This window comes from Oryctolagus cuniculus, chromosome 13 (genome assembly GCF_051225735.1).
Source record: "Oryctolagus cuniculus isolate XC-2025 breed Fujian yellow rabbit chromosome 13, ASM5122573v1, whole genome shotgun sequence".
Taxonomy (NCBI): Eukaryota; Metazoa; Chordata; class Mammalia; order Lagomorpha; family Leporidae; genus Oryctolagus; species Oryctolagus cuniculus.
Window position 1 is genome coordinate 103163345 of NC_142879.1, and position 21863 is coordinate 103185207.

General features: G+C 52.9%; 1 protein-coding gene across 28 annotated transcripts in view; it reads left to right on the forward strand.

The window, feature by feature from the left end:
- The window catches only part of SVIL (supervillin), a 204028-nt gene that overhangs the window by 126848 nt on the left and 55317 nt on the right, over nucleotides 1-21863 (forward strand). For 24 of the 28 annotated variants that reach the window (XR_016219243.1, XR_016219242.1, XM_089311867.1 and 21 more), the window contains 8 exons: nucleotides 3948-4005; nucleotides 4127-4278; nucleotides 6001-6616; nucleotides 16137-16217; nucleotides 18494-19402; nucleotides 19773-19943; nucleotides 20644-20678; nucleotides 21582-21643. Coding sequence is in view for 26 of the 28 variants with exons in the window: in XM_051821603.3 (XP_051677563.3) it covers nucleotides 3948-4005; nucleotides 4127-4278; nucleotides 6001-6616; nucleotides 16137-16217; nucleotides 18494-19402; nucleotides 19773-19943; nucleotides 20644-20678; nucleotides 21582-21643 (2084 nt within the window). In the remaining 2 variants the exon portion in view is untranslated. The remainder of the gene's footprint in view (nucleotides 1-3947; nucleotides 4006-4126; nucleotides 4279-6000; nucleotides 6617-16136; nucleotides 16218-18493; nucleotides 19403-19772; nucleotides 19944-20643; nucleotides 20679-21581; nucleotides 21644-21863) is intronic. The other 4 variants (XM_089311874.1, XM_089311873.1, XM_089311875.1 and 1 more) reach the window with 1 other exon arrangement.

Consider the following 21863-nt stretch of genomic DNA (forward strand, 5'->3'; position numbering starts at 1 on the left):
TGCTAATGGCCTGGGAAAGCAGCGGAAGATGACCCAGGTGTTTGGGCCCCTGCCACCCATGTGAGAGACCTGGAGGAACCTCCTGGCTCCTGGCTCTGCCTGGCCCAGCCCTGGCTGTTGCGGCAACCTAGGTAGTGCATTAGCAGATGGACGATCTCTCTCTCTAACTCTGACTTTCAAATAAATAAATAAATGTTAAAAAGAAAAAGAAATACACACTGAAGAATTTAGATACAAAGAAGTGCTATGCTACAACTAACTCTTAAATGTCTCAGAATAAGTAGAATGTAAATATATGTATATATATGTGTGTATATATACATAAACATTCCATTCAAAAAGTTCATGAAAATGCATATTATGAGGTAAGTATGCGTGGGTTTCAGAAGTTTTTACGCCAAGATAAACTTATCTTTTAAATACATTTTTCCATTTGAGGAGTGAATGGAAGATCTCTGTGTGTATGTATCTCTCTCTCTGTCTCCCTTACAAATAAATATAAAATAAAAATGGTGCGTGGAGACTTCCCCTCTAATATGCAGAAGTCTTTGGCTGTCAGATGGCTGTGTTCAAGGCGGGTTGCCCAGCCTGGTGTCCAGCCAAGGGCAGAGGTTCCCTCACATGCAGGACAGGTGGGCTGGCTCCCTGTCCCCCTCTCTCTGCTGTCCCTGATCCGGGCTCCTTGCTGAACCACTGTCTTGTCACTCAGCTGCTTCTGTGGCACCCTGGTCCCTGGGCACCCTCACACAGGGCAGACTGGTGGGAGGAACAGTGCCAGGTGGGAGGAGGCAGGTGGCAGGTGGGCGTGGTCTCAGGGTTAGTTGGCCTGGCCTAGAACATGGGCGACGGAGGATGAGATGGCGCAGCTTTTCCCCATAACGCTGGGATCTTTTAAAGCATGCCTTGGGCTGCGCAATGTCTCTAGAAAGTGTTAAAAATTAAACATCTAATGAAATGAAAGCGATGTGCAACAATGCAGTTTGAACAACAACAACAAAAGTATGTCTTGAATTTTGCCAGTGGGCGTCGTGTGACTTTCCACGCAGGTTGGCGGTTCTTCCTCTTAGTTAAGTGATGTGGGAGGGAGAAGGTGTCGCTGGGTTACACAGGTCCTGTTACCACCACGACACTTTTCCTTCTTCTCTCAGAGATGGGCTTGAGGCATGGGTTTCCCAGGATTCGCTTCCAGCAGCTTCTTGACCCATCTTATGAGAAACGTGGCCCCTTTCCCCCGTCTGGGGGGTAAATAATTAATCAGAGCTCTTTGGTTCAGATCACCCTTGAAAATAGTTGTGAGATACATACTGCCAGCTGTGCAAGTCATTCTGTCCCAGTTGCCCCTCTTCTAGGCCAGCTCTCTGCTGTGGCCAGGGAGTGCAGTGGAGGATGGCCCAAGTCCTTGGGCCCTGCACCCCATGGGAGACCAGGAGAAGTACCTGGCTCCTGCCTTTGGATCAGCGTGGTATGCCGGCCGTGGTGGCCATTGGAGGGTGAACCAACGGCAAAGGAAGACCTTTCTCTCTGTCTCTCTCTCACTGTCCACTCTGCCTGTCCAAAAAAAAAAAAAAAAAAAGAGTTAGAGTTACAGTGAAAGGCAGAGGCAGAGAGAGAGAGAGAGAGAGAGAGGTCTTCCATCCGCTGGTTCACTCTCCAGATGGCTGCAATGGCCGGAACTGCACCGATCCAAAGCTAGGAGCCAGGAGCTTCTTCTGGTTCTCCCACGTGGGTGCAGGGGCCCAAGGACTTGGGCCATCTTCTACTGCTTTCCAGGCCACAGCAGAGAGCTGGATCAGAAGAGGAGCAGCCGGGATTCAGACTGGCCCCCATATGGGATGCTGGTGCTGCAGGTGGAGGATTAACCTGCGCCATGGCACCGGCCCCATGTGCAAGTTTAGCTAATTTGCTCACTGGGGAGCTGTTATTAGTCAAGCTTCCCCTGAGAAGCTGGGTAGGATGCCTTCTCAGTAGGAACACACTGGAGAGCAGGTGCACCTCTTCCTCCAGCCACTCTGCTTTCTGGGGAGGCGACTGGGAGACTTCTCTTTTCAGCTGCCTTCAAATCCGTTTCAACTGAAGTTTTAAGGTGGCTGTCATTTAAAAAAAAAAACACGTTGTGTCTGCACACGATCGAAGGGAAGCGTCTTACGTGTGTGCCCGTGCAGTTTTGACTCATTACTGAAAATGACAGCTTTAAAAATAAATTAAGGGGGCTGGCGCTTGACCTCGAGGTTTAGGTGCCTGCATCCCATATCAGAGTGCCTGGGTGCAAATCCCGATCCACTCCCAGTACCAGCTCCCTGCTAATGTAGACACCGAGAGGCGGTGGAAATGGCTCAAATGACTGGGTCCCTGCCACCGACATAGGAGACCCAGGTTGCGTTCTGGGCCCTTGGCTTCCACCTGGTCCAGTCCCATCATTTGTGGACAGTGAACCAGCAGATGGGATCACTCTCTCTCCTCTCTCTCTTTCTTATAAAAATGTTAAAATAAATAAAATGCAAATGAAAACAGTTGAGCCTCTTCACTCTGCTTTGAGGTCCTCCCTGACCCAGCCTGTTGGAATTCCCACCGGCCCCCAGCCGCCCAAACCCCGCGTCTCCTCTCCACCCCTTCGAAGGCCCTCACGGGAGCCACTCCAAGGAGATGGGCCTTGTGAATTGGTGTGACGGAGGGGGAGGTGAGAGGAGCAGCCTCTAGTCTCTGCCACCGGGAACATGTCCTTCCAGTGACAGCCTGCAAGGGGACGCCCAGGAACTGGGTCACTCTAAACCGCGGCTGACTGTGGTGCTCCACCTTAGGTTCCCAGGAGTCCAGATGGTCACGGGTGCAGTGATGGGGTGAAGCCGGGTATCTCTGCCCCCTGATGGCCCCGCAGGAGTCGGCATCCTCGGCCCTCCATCTGTCAGTGTTTTCTACCCGGAAAGCATACGATACTTTGTCATGGGGCCGGCGCTGTGGCGCAGTGGGTAAAGCCGCCGCCTGCGATGCCGGCATCCCATATGGGAGCACCGGTTCAAGTCCCGGCTGCTCAGCTTCCAGTCCAGCTCCCTGCTAATGCGCCTGGAAAGCAGCGGAAGATGACTCAGATAGCTCCCTGCCACCCACTTGGGAGACCTGGATGGAGTTCTAGATGCCTGGCTTCAGCCTGGCCATGGGGGTCATTTAGGGAATAGAGCAGCAGAAGGAAGAGCTCTCTCTCTGTCTGCCTTTCCAAAAAACAATCTCTGAAACCTAACAGAAGTAGAAAAGAGATACTGGGGTTTCTGCTTACAAAACACCTCACTGTGGCCGGCGCTGTGGCTTACTTGGCTAATCCTCCACCTGTGGTGCTGGCACCCCGGGTTCTAGTCCCAGTTGGGGCGCCGGGTACTAGTCCCGGTTGCTCCTCTTCCAGTCCAGCTCTCTGCTGGGAGTGCAGTGGAGGATGGCCCAAGTGCTTGGGTCCCTGGACCTGCGTGGGAGACCAGGAGGAGGCACCTGGCTCCTGGCTTTGGATTGGCACAGCGCTGGCCACGGTGGCCATTTGGGGAGTGAGCCAACGGAAGTAAGACCTTTCTCTCTGTCTCTAACTCTGTCAAATCAAAAAAAAAAAAAAAAAAAAAAAAAACCTCACTAGAGAAATCTTGCTATAGCCAGGCCCTTCTTTTGACTGCTTACCTGGGTGATTTTACTTCCTAGCCCTGTCTGTGACCTGGGTATGTGCTTATGTGGGTGCACGCATGTACATGTGTGTGCATGTGTGCTTACTCCTTTGACGTCTGCCCTCCCCACCTGCTAGAGAGCAGCCACCCCTCCCCTCCCCGGGCCAGGAGGAACTTTGAAGGATCGAAAGGTCACTGTGAGGTGGGAACTAAGAAGAGAAATCAGAGCTTAGGAAGCACCTGTTGGCCGGCATGACTCACATGAGCACGTGACTACTAAGTTGCGGATTTTTTGTTTTGTTTTAGTTGCAGAATTGAGAAAAATCTTCGAGCCAAAGAGGAAGGAATTTCTAGACATGAAAAGGTAAGGCGCTTGGGGGTGGGGTTCGTGATTAGGCAGCGCGAGCCCTCGGCAAAGCAGCGCTCGCTTTTCTAGCCGAGTGGCTCTCCGGGGCTCAGGAGGCCTTCTGCGGTATCTTGCACAGAAAAGAAAGAATTGCCCGGCGCTTAGAAGGGATCGAGAATGACACGCAGCCCCTCCTGCTGCAGAGCTGCACTGGGCTGGTGACGCATCGGCTGCTGGAGGAAGACACGCCCAGATACATGCGCGCCTCGGACCCCGCCAGCCCGCACACTGGTGAGCAGGCGCGCCGCGGCCCCGCCCTCAGCAGGTGCCCCAGCGCCCTCGCAGCTCGTGGAAAGTGAGGTGTGAGGTGGCTCCGGGAAGCTTGCAGGAAAATTAACGTTAGAAAGATAAGTTTGTTCTGGTGCCCACCCCCCCCCCCCAAATTGGAACTATCTTCTGCCTTTCAAATAAATAAAATGAATCAACTTTGAAAAAACGGGTGGGTGTTGTGGCGCAGTGGATTAAGTTGCCACTTGGGACACCAGCATTCAGAGCTGAGTGTCTGGGATCTGGACCCATCCAGCTTCCTGCTAGTGCACACCCAGGGAGGCAGCGGGTGATGGCTTGAGTACTTGGGCCCCCACCACCCACTGGGAGTCCTGGGTGGAAGGTGTGGCTGCTTGCTCTGACCTGACCCAGCCAGGTCATGTAGGCATCTGGGGAGAGAACCAGCAGATGAGGATCTCTGTCTCTCTCTTTCTCTCCCCCACCCCCGGTTTCTCTTGGTGCCACTCTGCCATCCCAATAAATAAAAATGAATAAATAACCCATAAGACATTAGAAACTGCTTAAGTACCCAGCAGGTTGAGATGGGTACACCAACTATCATTAAACCTTAAAGCCTTCAAAATACAATTTCCATGTACAAATACGCAGGTGTTTCAAAATGCACTTGCACCAAAATTGTCGTTTTAATCCCATTTCCACAAATGACTTGAAGTAACCTTTTATAAGAAAATATTTTCTATAAGCATTATTAATATTAAATATTTTATACAGAAAAAAGAATAAATCAACAAAAGACAAGGGTTAACAATGCAGAGCAATGTACTGGGGGATTTGGGTTTTTGCCTGCCTGTGTTTTCATGTTAGGTATTATTTGCATTGGGCATATGAGCTACAGTTGGAAAAAGCCATTTCTGTTCAAAAAAACACAAAGCCACAAACCTGGTGAACGTGATGTGGGCTCTACTAGTAACAGTTCCATCAGATCCTGCGAAACCACAGACAGTCACTTGTCAAGTCACAGCACTGCCAATGCCTGCCATCTTTAAAGGACTCTGAACTTGTCCTTGGCTTCACACGGGGAATACTAAATTGAAAACCAGGGCCCAGCATTGTGGTGCAGCAGGTTAAGCCACCACCTGTGACCTCAGCATCCCCTGGGCATGCCACAGGTTCAAGTCCCAGCTGCTCTGATTCTGATCCGGCTCCCTAGGCTCACTCTCCTGGGAAAGCAGTGGAAGATGGCCCAAGTGCATGAGCCCCTGCCACCCATGTCGGGGAGGCCAGGATGGAGTTCCAGGCACCTGGCTTTGACTTGGCCCAGCCCCAGCCATTGTGGCCTTTCGGAGAGTAAAACCAGCTGGTGGAAGCGCGCACGCTCGCTCTCTCTCTCTCTCTCTCTCTCTTTCTCTCTTTCTGTGTGTGTTTGTGTGTGTGTGTGAGAGAGAGAGAGACATTCTGTCTTTCAAATAAATAAATAAATTTAAAACCAGTGGGAAATAACCAGGGGAAATAAGGGTGGGGCCCTGGCCCACTCCCCATGTGGCTGCCCGGAGAGCACCCACTGCCTGGCTTCCTTTCTCTGTGTCTACAGCAGCTCCGTTCGCTCCTTTGAAGTCTGTCCACAAGTGTGAGTTTGGTCTGGCGTGGGCACTGTCCACAGCAGGGGCTGTCTTCCTGCGCGTGTCCCAGGATCTCTGTATATCGATTGTCTGTCTCTTCCTGTAGGCCGATCAAATGAAGAGGAAGAAACTTCGGATTCTTCTGTCGAGAAGCAGACCCGGTCTAAGTACTGCCCCGAATCCTCAGGGGTCCATGGTGAGCCGTCTTACAGCGCGGGGACCATGGACACCCACGGGCTCGAGTCCAAAGCGGAGAGAATCGCCAGGTACAAAGCAGAAAGGAGACGGCAGCTGGCCGAGAAGTACGGGCTCACCCTGGACCCGGAAGGCGACTCCGAGTACCTCTCCCGGTACACCAAGTCCAGGAAGGACCAGGACGCCCCCGAGAGGCGGGGAGGCAGAAGCGAGAAGCAAGAGGAGTCGGGCCAGGAGCCGAGTTCTGCGTACTCCAGGACCTGCGCGGTGGACCTCAAGGACCATGCCCCCCGCGGGAGCGACAAGGAGCTGCTGTTGAACGTGGAGAACCAGAGACGCGGTCAAGAGCCCCCCGCGGCGGAGAGTTCCTCGTCCTTGTCCTTGTCCTTCTCCGGCCGCGACTCCTCCTTCGCTGAAGTGCCAAGGTCCCCGAAGCAGACACAGAGCTCGTCCTTGTCCATGCAGCGGCCGGTCTCCCCGAGCCTCTCTGGAGGTGATGCACCTCTGCCCCCTGAGACCCGCTCCAGGTGAGCCTGAGCCCTTCCGCTGTGTGGGGGTCACCCTGCCTTCTCGCCTCGCTGGGTGGCAGGCTTGGAGCATTCTCGGTTTCTCTGCAGGTCCCAGCTCACTGACTAATGTATACTTTGATTCTTTTCTTCATTTCCACGGTGTCCAGCAGGTTCCAGCAGAGCAATCAGCCTCGCGTGCTTTCACTCTCATTTCTGCCCTTGCTACTTGTAACGTTCTTTTTCTAAAAGGACAATCCAGCAGGTATCTCAGGGACACCTCCCTGTTTCCCACTTGCCTTGCAAAACTAGTTCTTAACGTTTATTTTTCTAGAATCGCAGCCCCAGTGGAGGTTTGGGGCGGCCACTTAGCAGGAGGGGCACTGTTAGCCAGAGGGAGGTCCCCGTGTGGGGTGCAGAGTGCGGGCTGTGAACTGGACGTGACCATGAGTGCACTGTTAGACACGTCTGCCTCTGTCCACCCATCAGCACACAGTTGATTGGGTGTCAGGACGCCTCATTCAGAAATGGCCCAGGTGTTGAACAAAGACAAGAAGGGCTCCCAGGTGGGGGAAATGGAAAAGACAGACAATCAGAAAGCTGGGTGCCAGAGAGCGTATGTGTTTGTTTCTAAATTTAAATTGGAAGTGCACATTGGCCACGCTTACTTACAGCGCAGTGGGCTTAGAGCTCCGGGGTCATCGTCCCAGTAGAAGTCGAAAGGAGTGTTGGACAAACTTCTGTGTGCATTGAGAAGAGACAAGAACCTAAGGCTGAGCAGATTCTGAAAGCAAAAAAATGCATATGTTGGGAAACGCCTTCCCATGTTTGCATCGGGCAGAACAGTAAACCTTAGCTCTTCGCTGAGTGTCGGCGGCAGGACTGATGCATGGTGCTGGAGTGAATGAGGGATATTAAGCCAAAGACCTGTCACCACTTTGTCTTTAGCGCTATCACTGTTTCCCAGAATGCATTTCTGAGGATGCCAAAGATGTATCTTTTTATGGTCCCTAGTGGGATTCGCTGCTTGAAATTTAGGGATTGTGAACTATTGTCTCCTGTTTTGCCCTGGTATTAGTCGTTTTCTGTCCAAGCAGGTCCTCCGTGTGTTTTGTGAGTAGAACTAAGAAACCTCATAGATTCCGGTTTAGAAATCCGATTTAGGGATATCCGATTGATTACATTGCTTGGCACACGAAGAATCTAGTTTGGGTTGCCGTATTCTGAAGTGACGGCTGTTTGGAGCTGTCGTCACAATATCTGGATTGCTCATCTGCATTTGCATACCAGAGACTTCCAGAAAGATTTTGAGTCAGTTGGCATAGGACTCAAAGCTGCTTGAGTTATTCAAATATTTAAAAAAAGACGATATGTAAAAGGCTTGCATGCATTAAAATCTTAATATTCAAACTCTATAAAGCCGAAAGGCTGAAGGGCTAGGGAAAGCACCGTTAATTTATTTGGGTCTGTACCCAAACACCATCGCTTCTTGGCTGGGTGTCTTGAGGAACCCCATGACTTACCTTTCCTAAGCCTTGCCTCAGCCGTATGGCGTTGTACTTGCACAAGAATTAGGCTAAAAAGAATGCATAAATCGCAGATTTCTAGAAGGGGGGGGGTGCGTGTGCTTTGCTTTCTGCAGCCAGGGAAGGCGTCCAAGGCCAGGATTCCTAGACAGATGCAGATCACTTCACACGTGTTAGCAAAGTGCCTCCCATGCATCCGCGCAAAGCGGGTGCGAGAGAATGTGTGACGGGCATGACATCCCAATGACTGCAATGAATTGGCCGTAGAGACAGATTTAAAACGGATTCCCATTTGAGTGTGACGCCCCTTAGCTGGAGCTAGGAAGTTCAACTTTCAGGAAGCCTCTGCTGTCTGACTTCCCTTTAGGGGACAGAAAGACACACGAGAGGATACTTTGTAACCCACGACAAGAACAGAAGAAGCCTTGGTGACCTAAATAACCGTAAGGAGGAACAGAGTCATCCGATGTGGCAAAAGTAGCCGCAAGAAACAAAGCGATTTGGAGGCTGAAGCTGCCAAGGGATTTGTCCCATCACTGAAATGCTCTGTCTCATCCCCTAGGCTGCCAAGTGTTTGGGCTGATAAATCTCTGAATTAACTCATTTCCATTTCATTACCCGCTCCTCGCCAGAGGCTGTTTGCTTTCCCTAGCTAAACACGGATGCAGCACTCCTGGAAAAATCCCTGAATAATGTCCCAAAGCTTCTGATGGAAGCAGAGACCCCATGCCGTTTCTGGGTGTGCTCACGCACGGTCACACGGGCACGCACACCGGTGCAGTGCGTCGGGTCTTCAGAAAGTCGTGGAAGCTGTGTGTTAGGGAAAAGCTATGCGTGGGTTTCACAGTGATTTTGCACCCAAATCAACTTACCCGCTAATTCCACTCTATCTTTTATTTTCATTTTCCCCTGAGCTCTTGGAAGCCCCGGAGACAGTATAATCTCTGGGTTCTCCTCCTTCACTGTGCCTTGTGCTATTTGCAAGCTAAATAAGGTGGTATTTCCTGGGTAATCATAAAATTATTTCGTACTCAGTTCGTAGGATGAAGCCTTTTCAGTTCCCTGCTTGATGGATGGATTGAAGCGTAGTGCAGGGTCTTTAGCCCTGAAATCCTGTTCTTTCCCCGGAAACATTCGCTCTGGGGATGGCGTTGGGATGCAGCAGGTTAAGCCGCTGCCCACATGGGCACTGGTCCAACTCTGAGCTGCTCCACTTCCGATCCAGCTCCCTGCTAATGACCTGGGAGGACGGCAGTGGATGGCCCAAGTGCTTGGGCCCTGCCACTTACAGAGCAGACCCAGATGGAGTTTACTGCTGTTTGGAGAGTGAACCAGCAGTCCTCCCTTTCTCCTTGTAACTCTGCCATTCAAATGAATCAATCAAACTTTTCTTCTAAAATGTAAAAAAAAGAAAATTTTTTAAATATTCATTTTATTTATTTGAAAGAGTTACAGAGAGAGGTAGAGACGGAGAGGGAGGTCTTCCATCTGCTGGTTCACTCCCCAGATGGCCACAATGGCTGGAACTGAGCCAATCTGAAGCCAGGAGCCAGGAGCTTCTTCCGAGTCTCCCACATGGGTGCAGGGGCCCAAGGACTTGGGTCATCTTATACTGCTATCCCAGGCCATAGCAGAGAGCTGGATTAGAAGTGGAGCAGGCCAGCGCCACAGCTCACTAGGCTAATCCTCCACCTTGCGGTGCTGGCACACCAGGTTCTAGTCCCGGTCGGGGCGCCGGATTCTGTCCTGGTTGCCCCTCTTCCAGGCCAGCTCTCTGCTGTGGCCAGGGAGTGCAGTGGAGGATGGCCCAAGTGCTTGGGCCCTGCACCCCATGGGAGACCAGGAGAAGTACCTGGCTCCTGCCATCAGATCAGCGCGGTGCGCCGGCCGCAGCGCGCCAGCCGCGGCGGCCATTGGAGGGTGAACCAACGGCAAAGGAAGACCTTTCTCTCTGTCTCTCTCACTGTCCACTCTGCCTGTAAAAAAAAATAAAAAAAAGAAAAGAAAAAAAAAAAGAAGTGGAGCAGCCGGGGCACCCATATGGGATGCTGGCGCTGCAGGCTGGGGCTTTAACCCCCTGTGCCACAGTGCCAGTGCCCAAAAAGAAAAATTTAAAAAGTCACAAAACAGCAAAATAAAATGAGCTCCCACTCCTCCAACCTCCACTCCCCCCCAACCCCATCAAATCAGAGCTCCTGCTGCTACTCCGGAGCCCATAACTTGGGCAGAGTTTGCTACTTTGTGCACCACTCAGCTGGAGAAAGCACCTTGTTAGTTACATCTGCGAGGGGACACCTCCTGTCCCTGCCAGCCCCTGCTGCCCCCTGCCGCCCCACTCTCAATGAACTACATGACTGGCTAGAACGGCAGAGCTCAGGATGCCACTTGAGCAAGTGCCTGGTTCAAGTCCCAACTCCCCCACTTCCTATGCAGCTTCCTGCTCATGCACTCCGTGCCAGGCAGCAAGAGACGGCCCAAGTCCCTGGGCCCCTGCCACCCACATGGGAGACCCAGATGGAGTTCCAGTCTCCTAGATTTAGCCAGGCTGGTGCAGGCATTTGGTGGCTGAACCAGCAGGTGGAACCAGCATCTGGTGGCCGTGTGGCTGTGTCCTCTCGTGGCTGGAGGAGTGCCCGGCTGTGTGTCAGCTCCTGTCCTGCTGCAGGACTCAGGGTCCGGGGTCCTGGAGAGCAGGGCTCAGAGCCACTGTCAGATGACACCCCCCGCCCTCCCCACACACATTTGTTCTGTTCTTGGAATGGAATCATGTTTGCCTCTGAGCGCCTGTGCCCCCAGCACCTGCCCCCCCCACACACACACTCTGCCACCTTTGTACTCTTAAGATATGCCCCAGCCATTCCTTCTCTCTCTCCTTTTACTCTGTTCTCACTGGCAATCCTGGGACAGAGGTCCAGGTCTCGGAGGCTGAAAGCCAAGAGTGACAGAGAGGGAGAGAGACGGAGATCTTCCCACTGCTGGCTCACTGCCCAAATACGCACAACAGCCAGGGTTAGGCCGGGCCGAAGCTAGGAGCCAGGAGCTCTGTCTGTGTCGCTCTCCTGGGTGGCAGGGACCCAAGAACTTGGGCCGTCACCCACTGCCTTCCTAGGCTCATTAGCAGGAAGCTGGATCAGAACTGTCAGAGCCAGGACTCGGTATGGGATATAGACAGTAGCTTAGCCTACTGTGCCACAACTCACCCCCAGTCATTGAATTAAATATTGGCACGGGTGGTGTGTTAGCCTAGTGGTCACCCCCGGTCAGTGAATTAAATATTGGCACGGGTGGTGTGTTAGCTTAGTGGACACCCCCAGTCACTGAATTAAATATTGGCACGGGTGGTGGGTTAGCCTAGTGGTCACCCCCGGTCATTTAATTAAATATTGGCATGGGTGGTGGGTTAGCCCAGTGGTCACCCCCGGTCATTGAATTAAATATTGACATGGGTGGTGGGTTAGCCTAGTGGTCACCCCCGGTCAGTGAATTAAATATTGACATGGGTGGTGGGTTAGCCTAGTGGTTAAGATGCTGATTAACACGACTGTGGCGCTCCTGTGTTCCAAACATGGCCCCGGCTTCTCACTCCAGCCTCCTGCTAACGCAGGCCATGTAGGCCGTGGTGATGACCCGAGCAGTTGGGTCCCTGCCACTCACGTGGGAAACTTGAACTCAGCTCCTGGGGCTCCAGCCTGGTGCATTCCTAGTCGTTGTGCACAACTGGGGAGTGACTCAGGGGCTGGAAGCTCCTGCACTCACTCACAATAATAAATACATAAATATAAATGACTACCAGCCAACCACGTGCACTAGCTAGAAATTCAGTTCTGTACTCATTTGTATTCGGTTCTTACATGCAAAACTGCTCACAAGCCTGTGTCCTTGCATGTGCACAAAGCATTGGGCAGTTTTTCAAAAACAAGCAACTTTGAACAAATGGCTTCATTTTCCTGAGACACGGAAGCTCACAGCCATTCTGAAGGTGAACGTCTTGTAGTCAGAGGCTGTCCGTAATGAGAGCTGGACCCTCTCGCCTGCCCCCGTGGTGACACAGTGGGACTGTGCTGGGTTTGACTTCAGCATGGGAGCAGGGAGCGCTTTGTCGTCTGTTGGGTCTTGGGATTATAGGGAGGGGAAGGTATCAGTGCATACTCAGGGTTACAGACATCACAGCTCTGGGCTTCTCTGGAAACTTGGAGTTCTTACCTCCTGGTACTATAATTCTCTGCCATCCCCTTGTCACACCAGAAAACGCTCTGTTACCCCTGAAGTCGCTGGTCCCCAGTGACCCTAGGATCCTGCTATGCCCCCTGGAGAGCTGGGAGACCCCACCAAATACGTTCTCTGTGTTGAAGGACTTCAGATGCTTAGCGCCAGGAGTTTATTTCATTTAAACGTCTACTGTAGGGGCAGGGCATTTAGCTTAGGGGTGAAAACACCCACATCCGCCTTCAGAGTACCTTGGCTTGGGTCCCAGTTCAGGCACTACTAATGCAGAGGAAACAATGATGGCTCAAGTAATTGGGACCCCTGCCACCCACATGGGAGACGTGGGTTGAGCTCCAGGCTCCTGGCTTCAGTGGGCATTTGGAGAGAAGACCAGCCAATGGAAGACTTTTCCTTGTCTCTGCCTTTCAAATAGTTACTAATAAAAAACAACTGTTTTAAGAATGAAATATAAACCTGTGCTGGCTGGCGCCGCGGCTCACTTGGCTAATCCTCCACCTGCGGCACCAGTACCCTGGGTTCTAGTCCTGGTTGGGGCGCCAGTTCTGTCCCAGTTGCTTCTCTTCCATTCCAGCTCTCTGCTGTGGCCCGGGAAGGCAGTGGAGGATGGCCCTAGTGCTTGGGCCCTGCACCCGCATGGGAGACTGGGAGGAAACACCTGGCTCCTGGCTTTGGATCGGCGCAGCTCGCCGGCCGTAGTGGCCATTTGGGGGGTGAACCAAAGGACAGAAGACCTTTCTCTCTGTCTCTCTCTCTCTCACTGTCTAACTCTGCCTGTCAAAAAAAAAAAAAATCCTTTGCTTAGCAGTAGGAAAAAAATAAGTATTCATCTGACTGCTGTGTGATGGGCCAATCTTGGGATGCATTAGGAGAGTGAAGGGTTGCCACTACAGGTGGGTAACGGCCCATCTGCACTGTGCGGCGTCAGGTGACATCCGGGCATCTCACTCTAACAGGGCTCTGAGACATTCGGACAAATGAGAATTGTCCGGGAGAAAGTCCACCTTCCCGTCTGCCCTGCCTTCTGGAATTTTCGTACGTGGACTTTCCCCTGTTTCATTAGAAACACAGCCGTCACCAGTCAGCGGAGCCCGGCGCGTGGCCCTGTGTCTGATTCTGCTTTTCCTGGTGTGAATGCTCACCCGGTGTGTTCCGTGTTTGGTGCTCATGCTGACCAAGTTTCATCCTTGCGGGCGAAGGTCATGTTCAGGAAGCTTTAGAACACTTTGCGGTCTTCAGGGCACGCTGTGACTCTCACAGCACCTCGGGGGTGGGCGTGTCCGTGATTGCCCTCCCGCCATGAGCACCTGTCCATCGGTCGCTCCTTCTCCACACTGTGCATTGCCTCCTGTCTTAGCTGCACATGTTTTGTTAAACTGTCCCTGTGTTCAAATACATGTTAAGAAATGGGTCCTTGATCGCTGGAACAAAATGAACTGACATGCACCTTAATTTTCTAGAGGCTGTCACAGAAATTGCTGTGATGCCGGGGACCAGGCAGTGGGGGTAAGCTGCCACCTGCAGCACCTGTGACCCTATGGGCGCCGGTTTGAGTCCTGGCTGCTCCACTTCCGGTCCCACTCCCTGCTGATGGCCTGGGAAAGCAGTAGAAGATGGCCCAAGTGCTTGGGCCCCTGCACCCATGTGGGAGACCTGGAAGAGGCTCCTGGCTCCTGGCTTCAGTCTGGTCCAGCCCTGGCTGTCGTGGCCATTTGGGGAGTGAACCAGCTGATGGATGGTCTCTCTCTCTCTCTCTCTCTCTCTCTCTCTCTTTCTCTAACTCTGCCTTTCAAATAAATCTTTAAGATAGTAAGTTTGAGTGGAGACAGACAGAATGATTACTGGACAAACAACTAAGGAGCAGGACAGGTATCAGGGTTGCGGGAAAATAGCAGGTGTGGCTACAGCTTCTTGCCTCTCACTTGGATCCAAAACTCTGACTACGATGGTTTTAGAAGATTGTTATTTTTTTTTAATATTTGTATGAAAATCAGAGCTACAGAGAGAGGGGCAGAGACAGAAAGAGAGGGAGAGAGATGTTCCAACCACTGGTTCACTTCCCAAATGGCTGCCACAGCCAGGATTGAGCCAAGCTGAAGCCAAGAGCCAGGAGCTTCATCCAGGTCTCCCCTTTGGATGGCAGGAGCCTCAAGCACTTGGGCCACCCTCCACCCCTTTTCCTAGGCCATTAGCAGGGAGCTGGATCGGAAGTGGAGCAGACAGGACACAAACCGGCGCCCATATGGGATGCCGGCATCACAGGTGGAGGCTTTGCCCACTATGCCACAGTGCCAGCCCCATGTTCAGTTAATTTGATTAAATGCTCCTTCTACTCTTGGGAAAGCACTTTGGGCTGCAGCATGTCCCCAGCCTGCTACTGAGGAGCGCTGCACGTAAGCGCATCAGGTTGAGACCTGGTGGATGCTGTAACGAGGAGGCAGGATTTTGGATGCCTCCTTTCTGTACTGGGGGAGGCAGGATTTCTGATGCCTCCTTTCTGTACTGGGCGAGGCCCCAGGTCACTGGTTCCAGTAGCATTCCCGAGCCTTACTGTATCCCTCCCGTTTCCACGCACTCTCCCTCGCCTCTGATGTTTCTCTGAAGTAGCCGAAGCCTGCTGTGACCAGCGGGTGACAACGGGTGACAGCGCACCTGGCATTCTGTTCTGGGGAGTGCTGAGAAGTGAATGTGCCATCTCGCCTGACAGGGTGCAGGGCTTCCCACGGGTTCACCTCTGCCCAGTCTCAGAACTTATTCAGCTCAATATTTTGTACATAACGGGAGCTCCACAAGCGTCTGTCCATTGGGCTTGAATTATTATTTGTAAGTTTGCATCATGCGGTGATAACAGGGAAGTAGGCAAGGGCAGTAGAAGATGTGATACCACTGATTTCTTCCTATTTATTTCCTTTATTCTATGTGTACTGTTTTGCACGGACACTATTTTTTCTATCTGAATTGAGTTCTTTATGCACACTTAAAAAGTTGATGGGAGAGGTGTGTCCAGAAAACATTATGCATGAAATTTCAACTTTTTTTCATACCAAAATAAACTTAGATGTTCATTTCAATTTTCCACAAACTTTTTGAACTGTGGGGATGGGAAATGGTCTGTAGCCTTTAAAAAAATTTTATTTATTTATTTGAAAGGCAGAGTTACAAAGAGGCAGAAACAGAGAGAGAGAGAGAGAAGTCTTCCATCTGTTGGTTCACTCCCAAATATGGCCACAATGCGGATCCAAAACCGGAAGCCAGGAGCTTCTTCCGGGGCTCCCACATGGGTGCAGGGGCCCAAGGACTTGGGCCATCTTCCACTGCTTTCCCAGGCCAAAGCAGAGAGCTGGATTGGAAGAGGAGCAGCCGGATGCTGGCACCGCAGGCGGTGGCTTTACCCGCTAGGTCACAGTGCTGGCCTGGGTCTGTAGCTGGCCTGGGTCTATAGCTGGCCTGGGTCTGTAGCTTTTGAAATGCTCTCAGGTATTTATGTATCCAGCGTCTTAGGTGAGAATCTTCTTTTTTGGTCAGTGTGACTGTCATAGACTTCTTTTCTCATCTTTTAAAATGATTGAACAACACATGACCCGATGGCTTTGGCTGTATGTATTTCTACATCCTGGTTTTTGGAGTGAGCTGGGTGCCCAGAAAATTCCGCGACGTGGGCATAAATCCTCTAGTGACGTGGGCTTCTCCGAAGCCAGGGCTCGTGGAGCTTTGCAGCTGCGCCCCGAGTCTGCGTGTCTTCTGCTGTGAGCGGACAAACATCTGAAGTTGTGTTTTCTTGTGCCCGGTAGTCTGGGGAGACCCAAACATGAGTGGCTTCTCCAGAAAGATGCCGAGGGCGACACGTCTTCGCTCATCAACTGGCCTTCCAGGTACACCTCGGGTTGCAGCTCCGTGCCTGGTGCTCTCCTGACTGCCTTGCATTCCGCACATCCACGGCCGCTACCGCCGCTTGCCGTCTTGGAGTGACCGTGCACTTGAAACCCCGTGTCCCGTCGGGCGGCACGGCCGGACGTCCCCTTCTCACTGTTTGCTCTTCTCCTCCTGTTGCTCTCACCCGCACCACTTGCACAGTCTCCTCCCTCTGCTTTTCCCTCTTCCCCGATAATCCTGTTGTTGAACCTCTGGCTTCCTCGCTGACTCACAGGGGAGCGGCCAGTGGGGGGCAGCCGTGAGTCAGTCTTGGGTCAGACTAACCAGCCAGTGCCCGCTCTGACCAGGGCGCCCTCTGCCTGGTGCTTCCAGCCTCCTTGTTTTCCCGTCTCCTCCTCCCCAAACCACCAGTAGCTCATTTTCAACAGGGAAATGTAGGTCATGTGAATTCAAAAAGCAGCAAAAAAAAAAAAGCTTGTCATTTCAGTTTCCAAATAGCAAATAGGGGTGGGGGACGACAAGGAAGGGCAGGAGAAGTAAGAATGAGTGAGTCACGGGCAGGACAAAGCACCCACATACCCAGTCCCCAGCGGTCACTTGGCCCTCGGCTGAGGACAACATTCCGATTGTCTGCGATGGGACGCACGCATTCCGCCCGAGAACTTGTCCGCCTCGTAGCCGTCTTGTGATGAGCAAGCATAAACATGGAGGCCTCCCGACACTGGCGAGTCTCCGGGGGAAAGAAATAATAGCTCTTTTCCCTCGGGACTGTGCCTCGTCGCTAGTGAACGTTTTGTGTATGTCTTGAGTGGGTCCGTAGCAAGGATACAGAGGGAGTTCACAGCACAATGAGCAGGGACTGGTGCTGATCAAGCTGAAGGGAGGACTATCCTCCCCACCCCCACCCCCCACACACCACCTCCCGCCCCGTGAGGTCACGTGTCCCACTCAGAAAAGCATTCTTCGTGGCCTTAGCTTCATCCGCAATCAGTAACCCGTCCCCAAACTGGCTGGGTGGCTTCTGCGTTCTCGCCCCGCAGTGTCTCAAAAAGCAAAAGTCAGAATGAGGTAGCAGGGACAGAAGTCACGTGCTTTGCAGAGATCGCGACACCTGTGTCACCATGTCCCCATAGAAGGGAATAGCAGAGATGTTGCCACGACGTGGCCGAGGCAGGATTTGAACTGAGGTCTCCTGGGACCCCCACAGCCAGAGCTCCAGGACGGGACATGTATCTGTCACTTTGAAATGCATTTCAGGTCTGCGCTCAGGTGTTTAAAGACTCTAGGAACAGCTAGTAGACTAGTTCTTAGCTAAGGTGGTGAGGGGTAGGGGATGGTCATGAACGCATCCAAGACACCTTTTCTCTAACCTTGTTTTGGTGCTACAGTTGTCAGCAATGGTGTCCACAGTGGCCCTGCGTGTCTTAGACACGAATGCATGCAAAGCTTGGGAATGCTTCGGAAGAGAGGTGACTGTTGTTGCATCTTGAGCCTGCTAAAGTGCACAGAGCCTGATAGAACGCACTCCTCCGCAGGAGACAGGAGATGACGGTGTTCCGTCCACAGGTGCATGCATGCCTGCGACCCCCCCACATAGCTCTGCGTGTGGGAAACTGACAGACCCAGGCGGGCACCTGCCTCATTCCTCTTCTCCAGCGGGGTGTTTGAATGAATGTTTCTCTGGCTTTGGATTATTTATGCAGTCAGAAGGGACCGGGTCGCCCCCCGGGACAGCAACTGACCCCTGTGCAGCTCTGTAAGCCGTAGTCAGCTTGTGCACCGTGTGGGCGTCCGAACGCGAGTCTGGAAATTTAACTCGAGGTCCTTGTTTTGGGAGGGGGCTCTTCCTGGACCCGCACTGCGGTACCTGGATTTGTTACCCACCTCTGGCTCCCAGTTCCAGCGTCCTGCTCATGCAGACCCTGGGAGGCCAGGTGGCGGCTCAAGTAGTTGGGATCCTACCACCCACATAGGAGACCTGGATTGAAATCCTGGCTCCCAGCTTCAGCCCAGCCTCCAAACCTGCCATTCTGGGCGTCTGGGGAGTGAGCAGTCAATGGGAGCACCCTGTCTCTCTCCTCTTTCAAGTAAACAGATCAGTCATCCTCCTGGCAAGGTGGGGGCTTCTGGCATTAGTCCCCAACGTGCCTTCCCACAAGCGCTGCTCTCTCTCGGGTCAATTTCCACCTGCTGATAATCCGTGGCCCTCGCATGCTGTCGCCCCACGACGTGGTTCCTTGAACTCTGCAACTTAAATCCTTTTTCTCTCTTCAAGAGTTAAGGTTAGAGAAAAGCTGGTGAAAGAGGAGAGTGCCCGCAGCAGCCCCGACCATGCCTCAGAGGCCCTGTCTCAGAGGAGACACCAGCCAGTGCCAGGCCAGTACCTTTCCTTTCCGTCAGAACACTCGGCCTTTGACAGGGTGGCCAGCAGGGTGGCTGGCTCCGCCCGACAGCCCATGCGAGGCTGCATCCAGCCGGCAGATCCCGGCCACACCGCCCAGCTGGCCACCTCGGAAGCCCCAGAGAGCGGATCTGAGTGCAGCTGGGCGGGATCGGCTGCCCAGAGCGTCTCCAGGCCTCCCGCCTTGAAGGTTCTGGAAGGGGAGAGGAAGGGCGTCGCCACACTCCAAGTCTGTGAGTCTGAAGCAGACGAAGATACGCTCAGGCAGAGCGGGAAAGAGGATACCCTCGGGCAGAGCCGGAAAACGCTCTTGACCTTGGAAGACAGCGGGCCGGAGAGGGGCCCGGAAGCGCTCTCTGCACTGGAGGACCCTGCAAAGCCGGCCCCTGGCGCAGTCACCTTGGAGCATCAGAATGATCTAGAAAGCCTGCCGCCGCCCCCTGCCGCTGAGCGCCAGCCCCCTGAGAGAACGGCCCGGAGCGAGGTGGTCTTGTACGTTCAGAGCAAGCCCACGTCCCCAGACGCCCAGCCAGCCGGCCGCACACAGGAGGCGTCTGCGAGGAAGCACCGGGTCCGCACGCGCTCGCTGTCCGACTTCACGGGCCCGGCTCAGCTCCAAGCCTTCCAGGGCAGAGACCCAGCGCCCAGGCGAGGGCTGGAGCCGCAGAGTTCCAAGGCCGAAGGGCCCTGTGCCGAACTCGGCCTGTTGGACACCAAGGTCTCTGTCGCCCAGCTCCGAAACATGTTTCTGGAGTCGGCCAGTGCCAGCAAGAAAAGCGAACTGTAGGTGATGTCCCCGACGCTCTCACCGTGTGTCACTTGCACGTCCCTTGCAGAACTGTGCACTTGTCAGCCTCAGCCTGTGTCGTGTCCTGCGTTGAATCTGTTAGCTTAGCTCGCAAGTGTGTGCAGGGCAGGTGCAGGAAGTAGCTCCAACACTACCATCTGCTTCTGCCTACTAATGGGGAGTTTGAAGAGGGGGTGGTGGGCTTGCGGCACCTCCCCTGTGCGTGGTGAGAGGCATGGCGAGGGGTGCAGCGGGGTCTCTGCCTGGCCTCGTTGAGATACAGAAACCTCAGCTTTCTTCTCCTCTCTGTCTTCCTCTTCTCTCCCCCTGCCCCGCTCTGTCCTCCGTGCCCTGGGATTCTCAAAGCCCTGCCCGGGCGGAGAGGTCAACCAGAGGAGCTAGCTCGCCCGCCGGCGTGGAACGGGAGAGAGGGTCCCGGAAACCAAGACGCTACTTTTCTCCGGGTGAAAGTAGAAAAACTTCTGAGAGATTTAGAACTCAACCCATAACGTCAGCAGAGCGCAAGGAGTCGGATAGGTAGGCGTGGGTCTCTGTGCCGTAGGCTGGGAGCGCGCCGGAGAGAGCAGGGCTTTCCTCCGTGGGTGTCAGTGCTGTCTGGAGAGGATGCTGGTGGTTCTGTAGTTCTTCCAGCTGATCTGTAAGGCATATTTGCTTGGCTTCTTCACGCGTACTTCCAAACAGCATTGGCCTTGATGACGCTGTTGCATTCGGATGGTAGGAAAGCAAGAAGCGTTACTTTTCTTCATTGACTTTTTTTTTCCCCTTTATGCTCTTGTTAAATTAAAACTGGAACTGTGTCGTCACCGGATCTCACAGTGAAAATAACTAAGGAATTTTATTGAATATTCATTTTACGATAAGTCCCTACTTGTATTGAGTTTTTAATGTCACATTCTCCTAATAGAAATAAGGTGTGGCTAAGCATTAATGATCACTCGTGTTGAATGACTTGTTCTGGACCCTGGCTTTTTCTCCGTGAGGAGTGCACTGGAGTGGGGTTGTGCACACACACACAATGCCAGTGTCGGTTAACAACCATCCATGTGTACTCACAACTACCACCAGGGTGAGGCTGGTGTACTTGGTTCTTCCTGTGCGTTTGTTCATTCAGATAACCTGACTGCATTGCCCTTTTTGCATTTAAGATACTGTTTTATTTGGAACGTCAACTCGCATCAGCTAACGGTTTCTTCTTGTTTGCTGCTGTCTTTCCTAGGTGTACTTCAAATTCAGAAGTGCCAACTGTAGAAGGCGAGTACCTGTTTCCTTCCATTATGCCGTCTACCCTCATCTAGATTAGATGGAACAGAAAAAGCGTTTGCCATTTGAGAGACGATTAGAGAGAGCATCGATTTCTTACTTTGCTGCAAGTTAATCTTTCTGTGAATATCATCAAACCTGGTGGGAATTTCTCAAATCACTTTGCCTTGATTTTTGAGCAGAGGTGGTTAAACCTGGAGTGAAAATATTAAAAAAGAAAAAAGATGGCCGGCACCGCGGCTCACTAGGCTAATCCTCCGCCTTGCGGCGCCGGCACACCGGGTTCTAGTCCCAGTCGGGGCGCTGGATTCTGTCCCGGTTGCCCCTCTTCCAGGCCAGCTCTCTGCTGTGGCCTGGGAGTGCAGTGGAGGATGGCCCAAGTGCTTGGGCTCTGCACCCCATGGGAGACCAGGAGAAGCACCTGGCTCCTTCCATCGGATCAGCGCGGTGCGCCAGCCGCAGTGCGCCGGCCGCGGCGGCTATTGGAGGGTGAACCAATGGCAAAGGAAGACCTTTCTCTCTGTCTCTCTCTCTCACTGTCCACTCTGCCTGTCAAAAAAAGAGAAAAAAAAAAAGAAAGAAAAGAAAAAAGAAATCAACTGATTGGAACCAAAGAAGTAGGTTTTTCAGGTTCCGGTGGTGCACACGAAGAAGAGAAGTTGCTTCCACCAAGTCTTTTCTTAGCTCTCAGTACAGCTCTGCGGTGGAAATCCACCGTCTGTGTGGGGTTGGGTGTGGTTGGCTGTCCATTGCCATGGGCTCTCTGGGAGGGAAGATACTGCCAGTGACGATGTGACCACGCCGGTTCTGACCAGGTCAGCTGCGGGCAAGTCTTCAGAGTCGTGTCTTCCGTGTTTCTAATGATGCTGTCTCCCTTGTGGCTTCATTTCACAGATGAAGAGAAGGTGGATGAACGGGCCAAGCTGAGTGTGGCTGCCAAGAGACTCCTGTTCAGGGTAAGGTGTGCGCACCTGCGTGCCAGGTGTGCCCCACCGAGGCGGGGGTGAGCAGCGAGCACGCAGGCTCCAGCCCCTTGGGGCTCTTCTCTTCCTGTGCGGTGACTAGGAGCCCACCCTGCCACTCCCGCCGGTGGCACTGGGTCTCGCCCATGGAGAGCAGGACCCCCCTGGCTGCCCCCCACCCGCACCCGCACCCCGTTTCTCTTCTTCTTGAGCG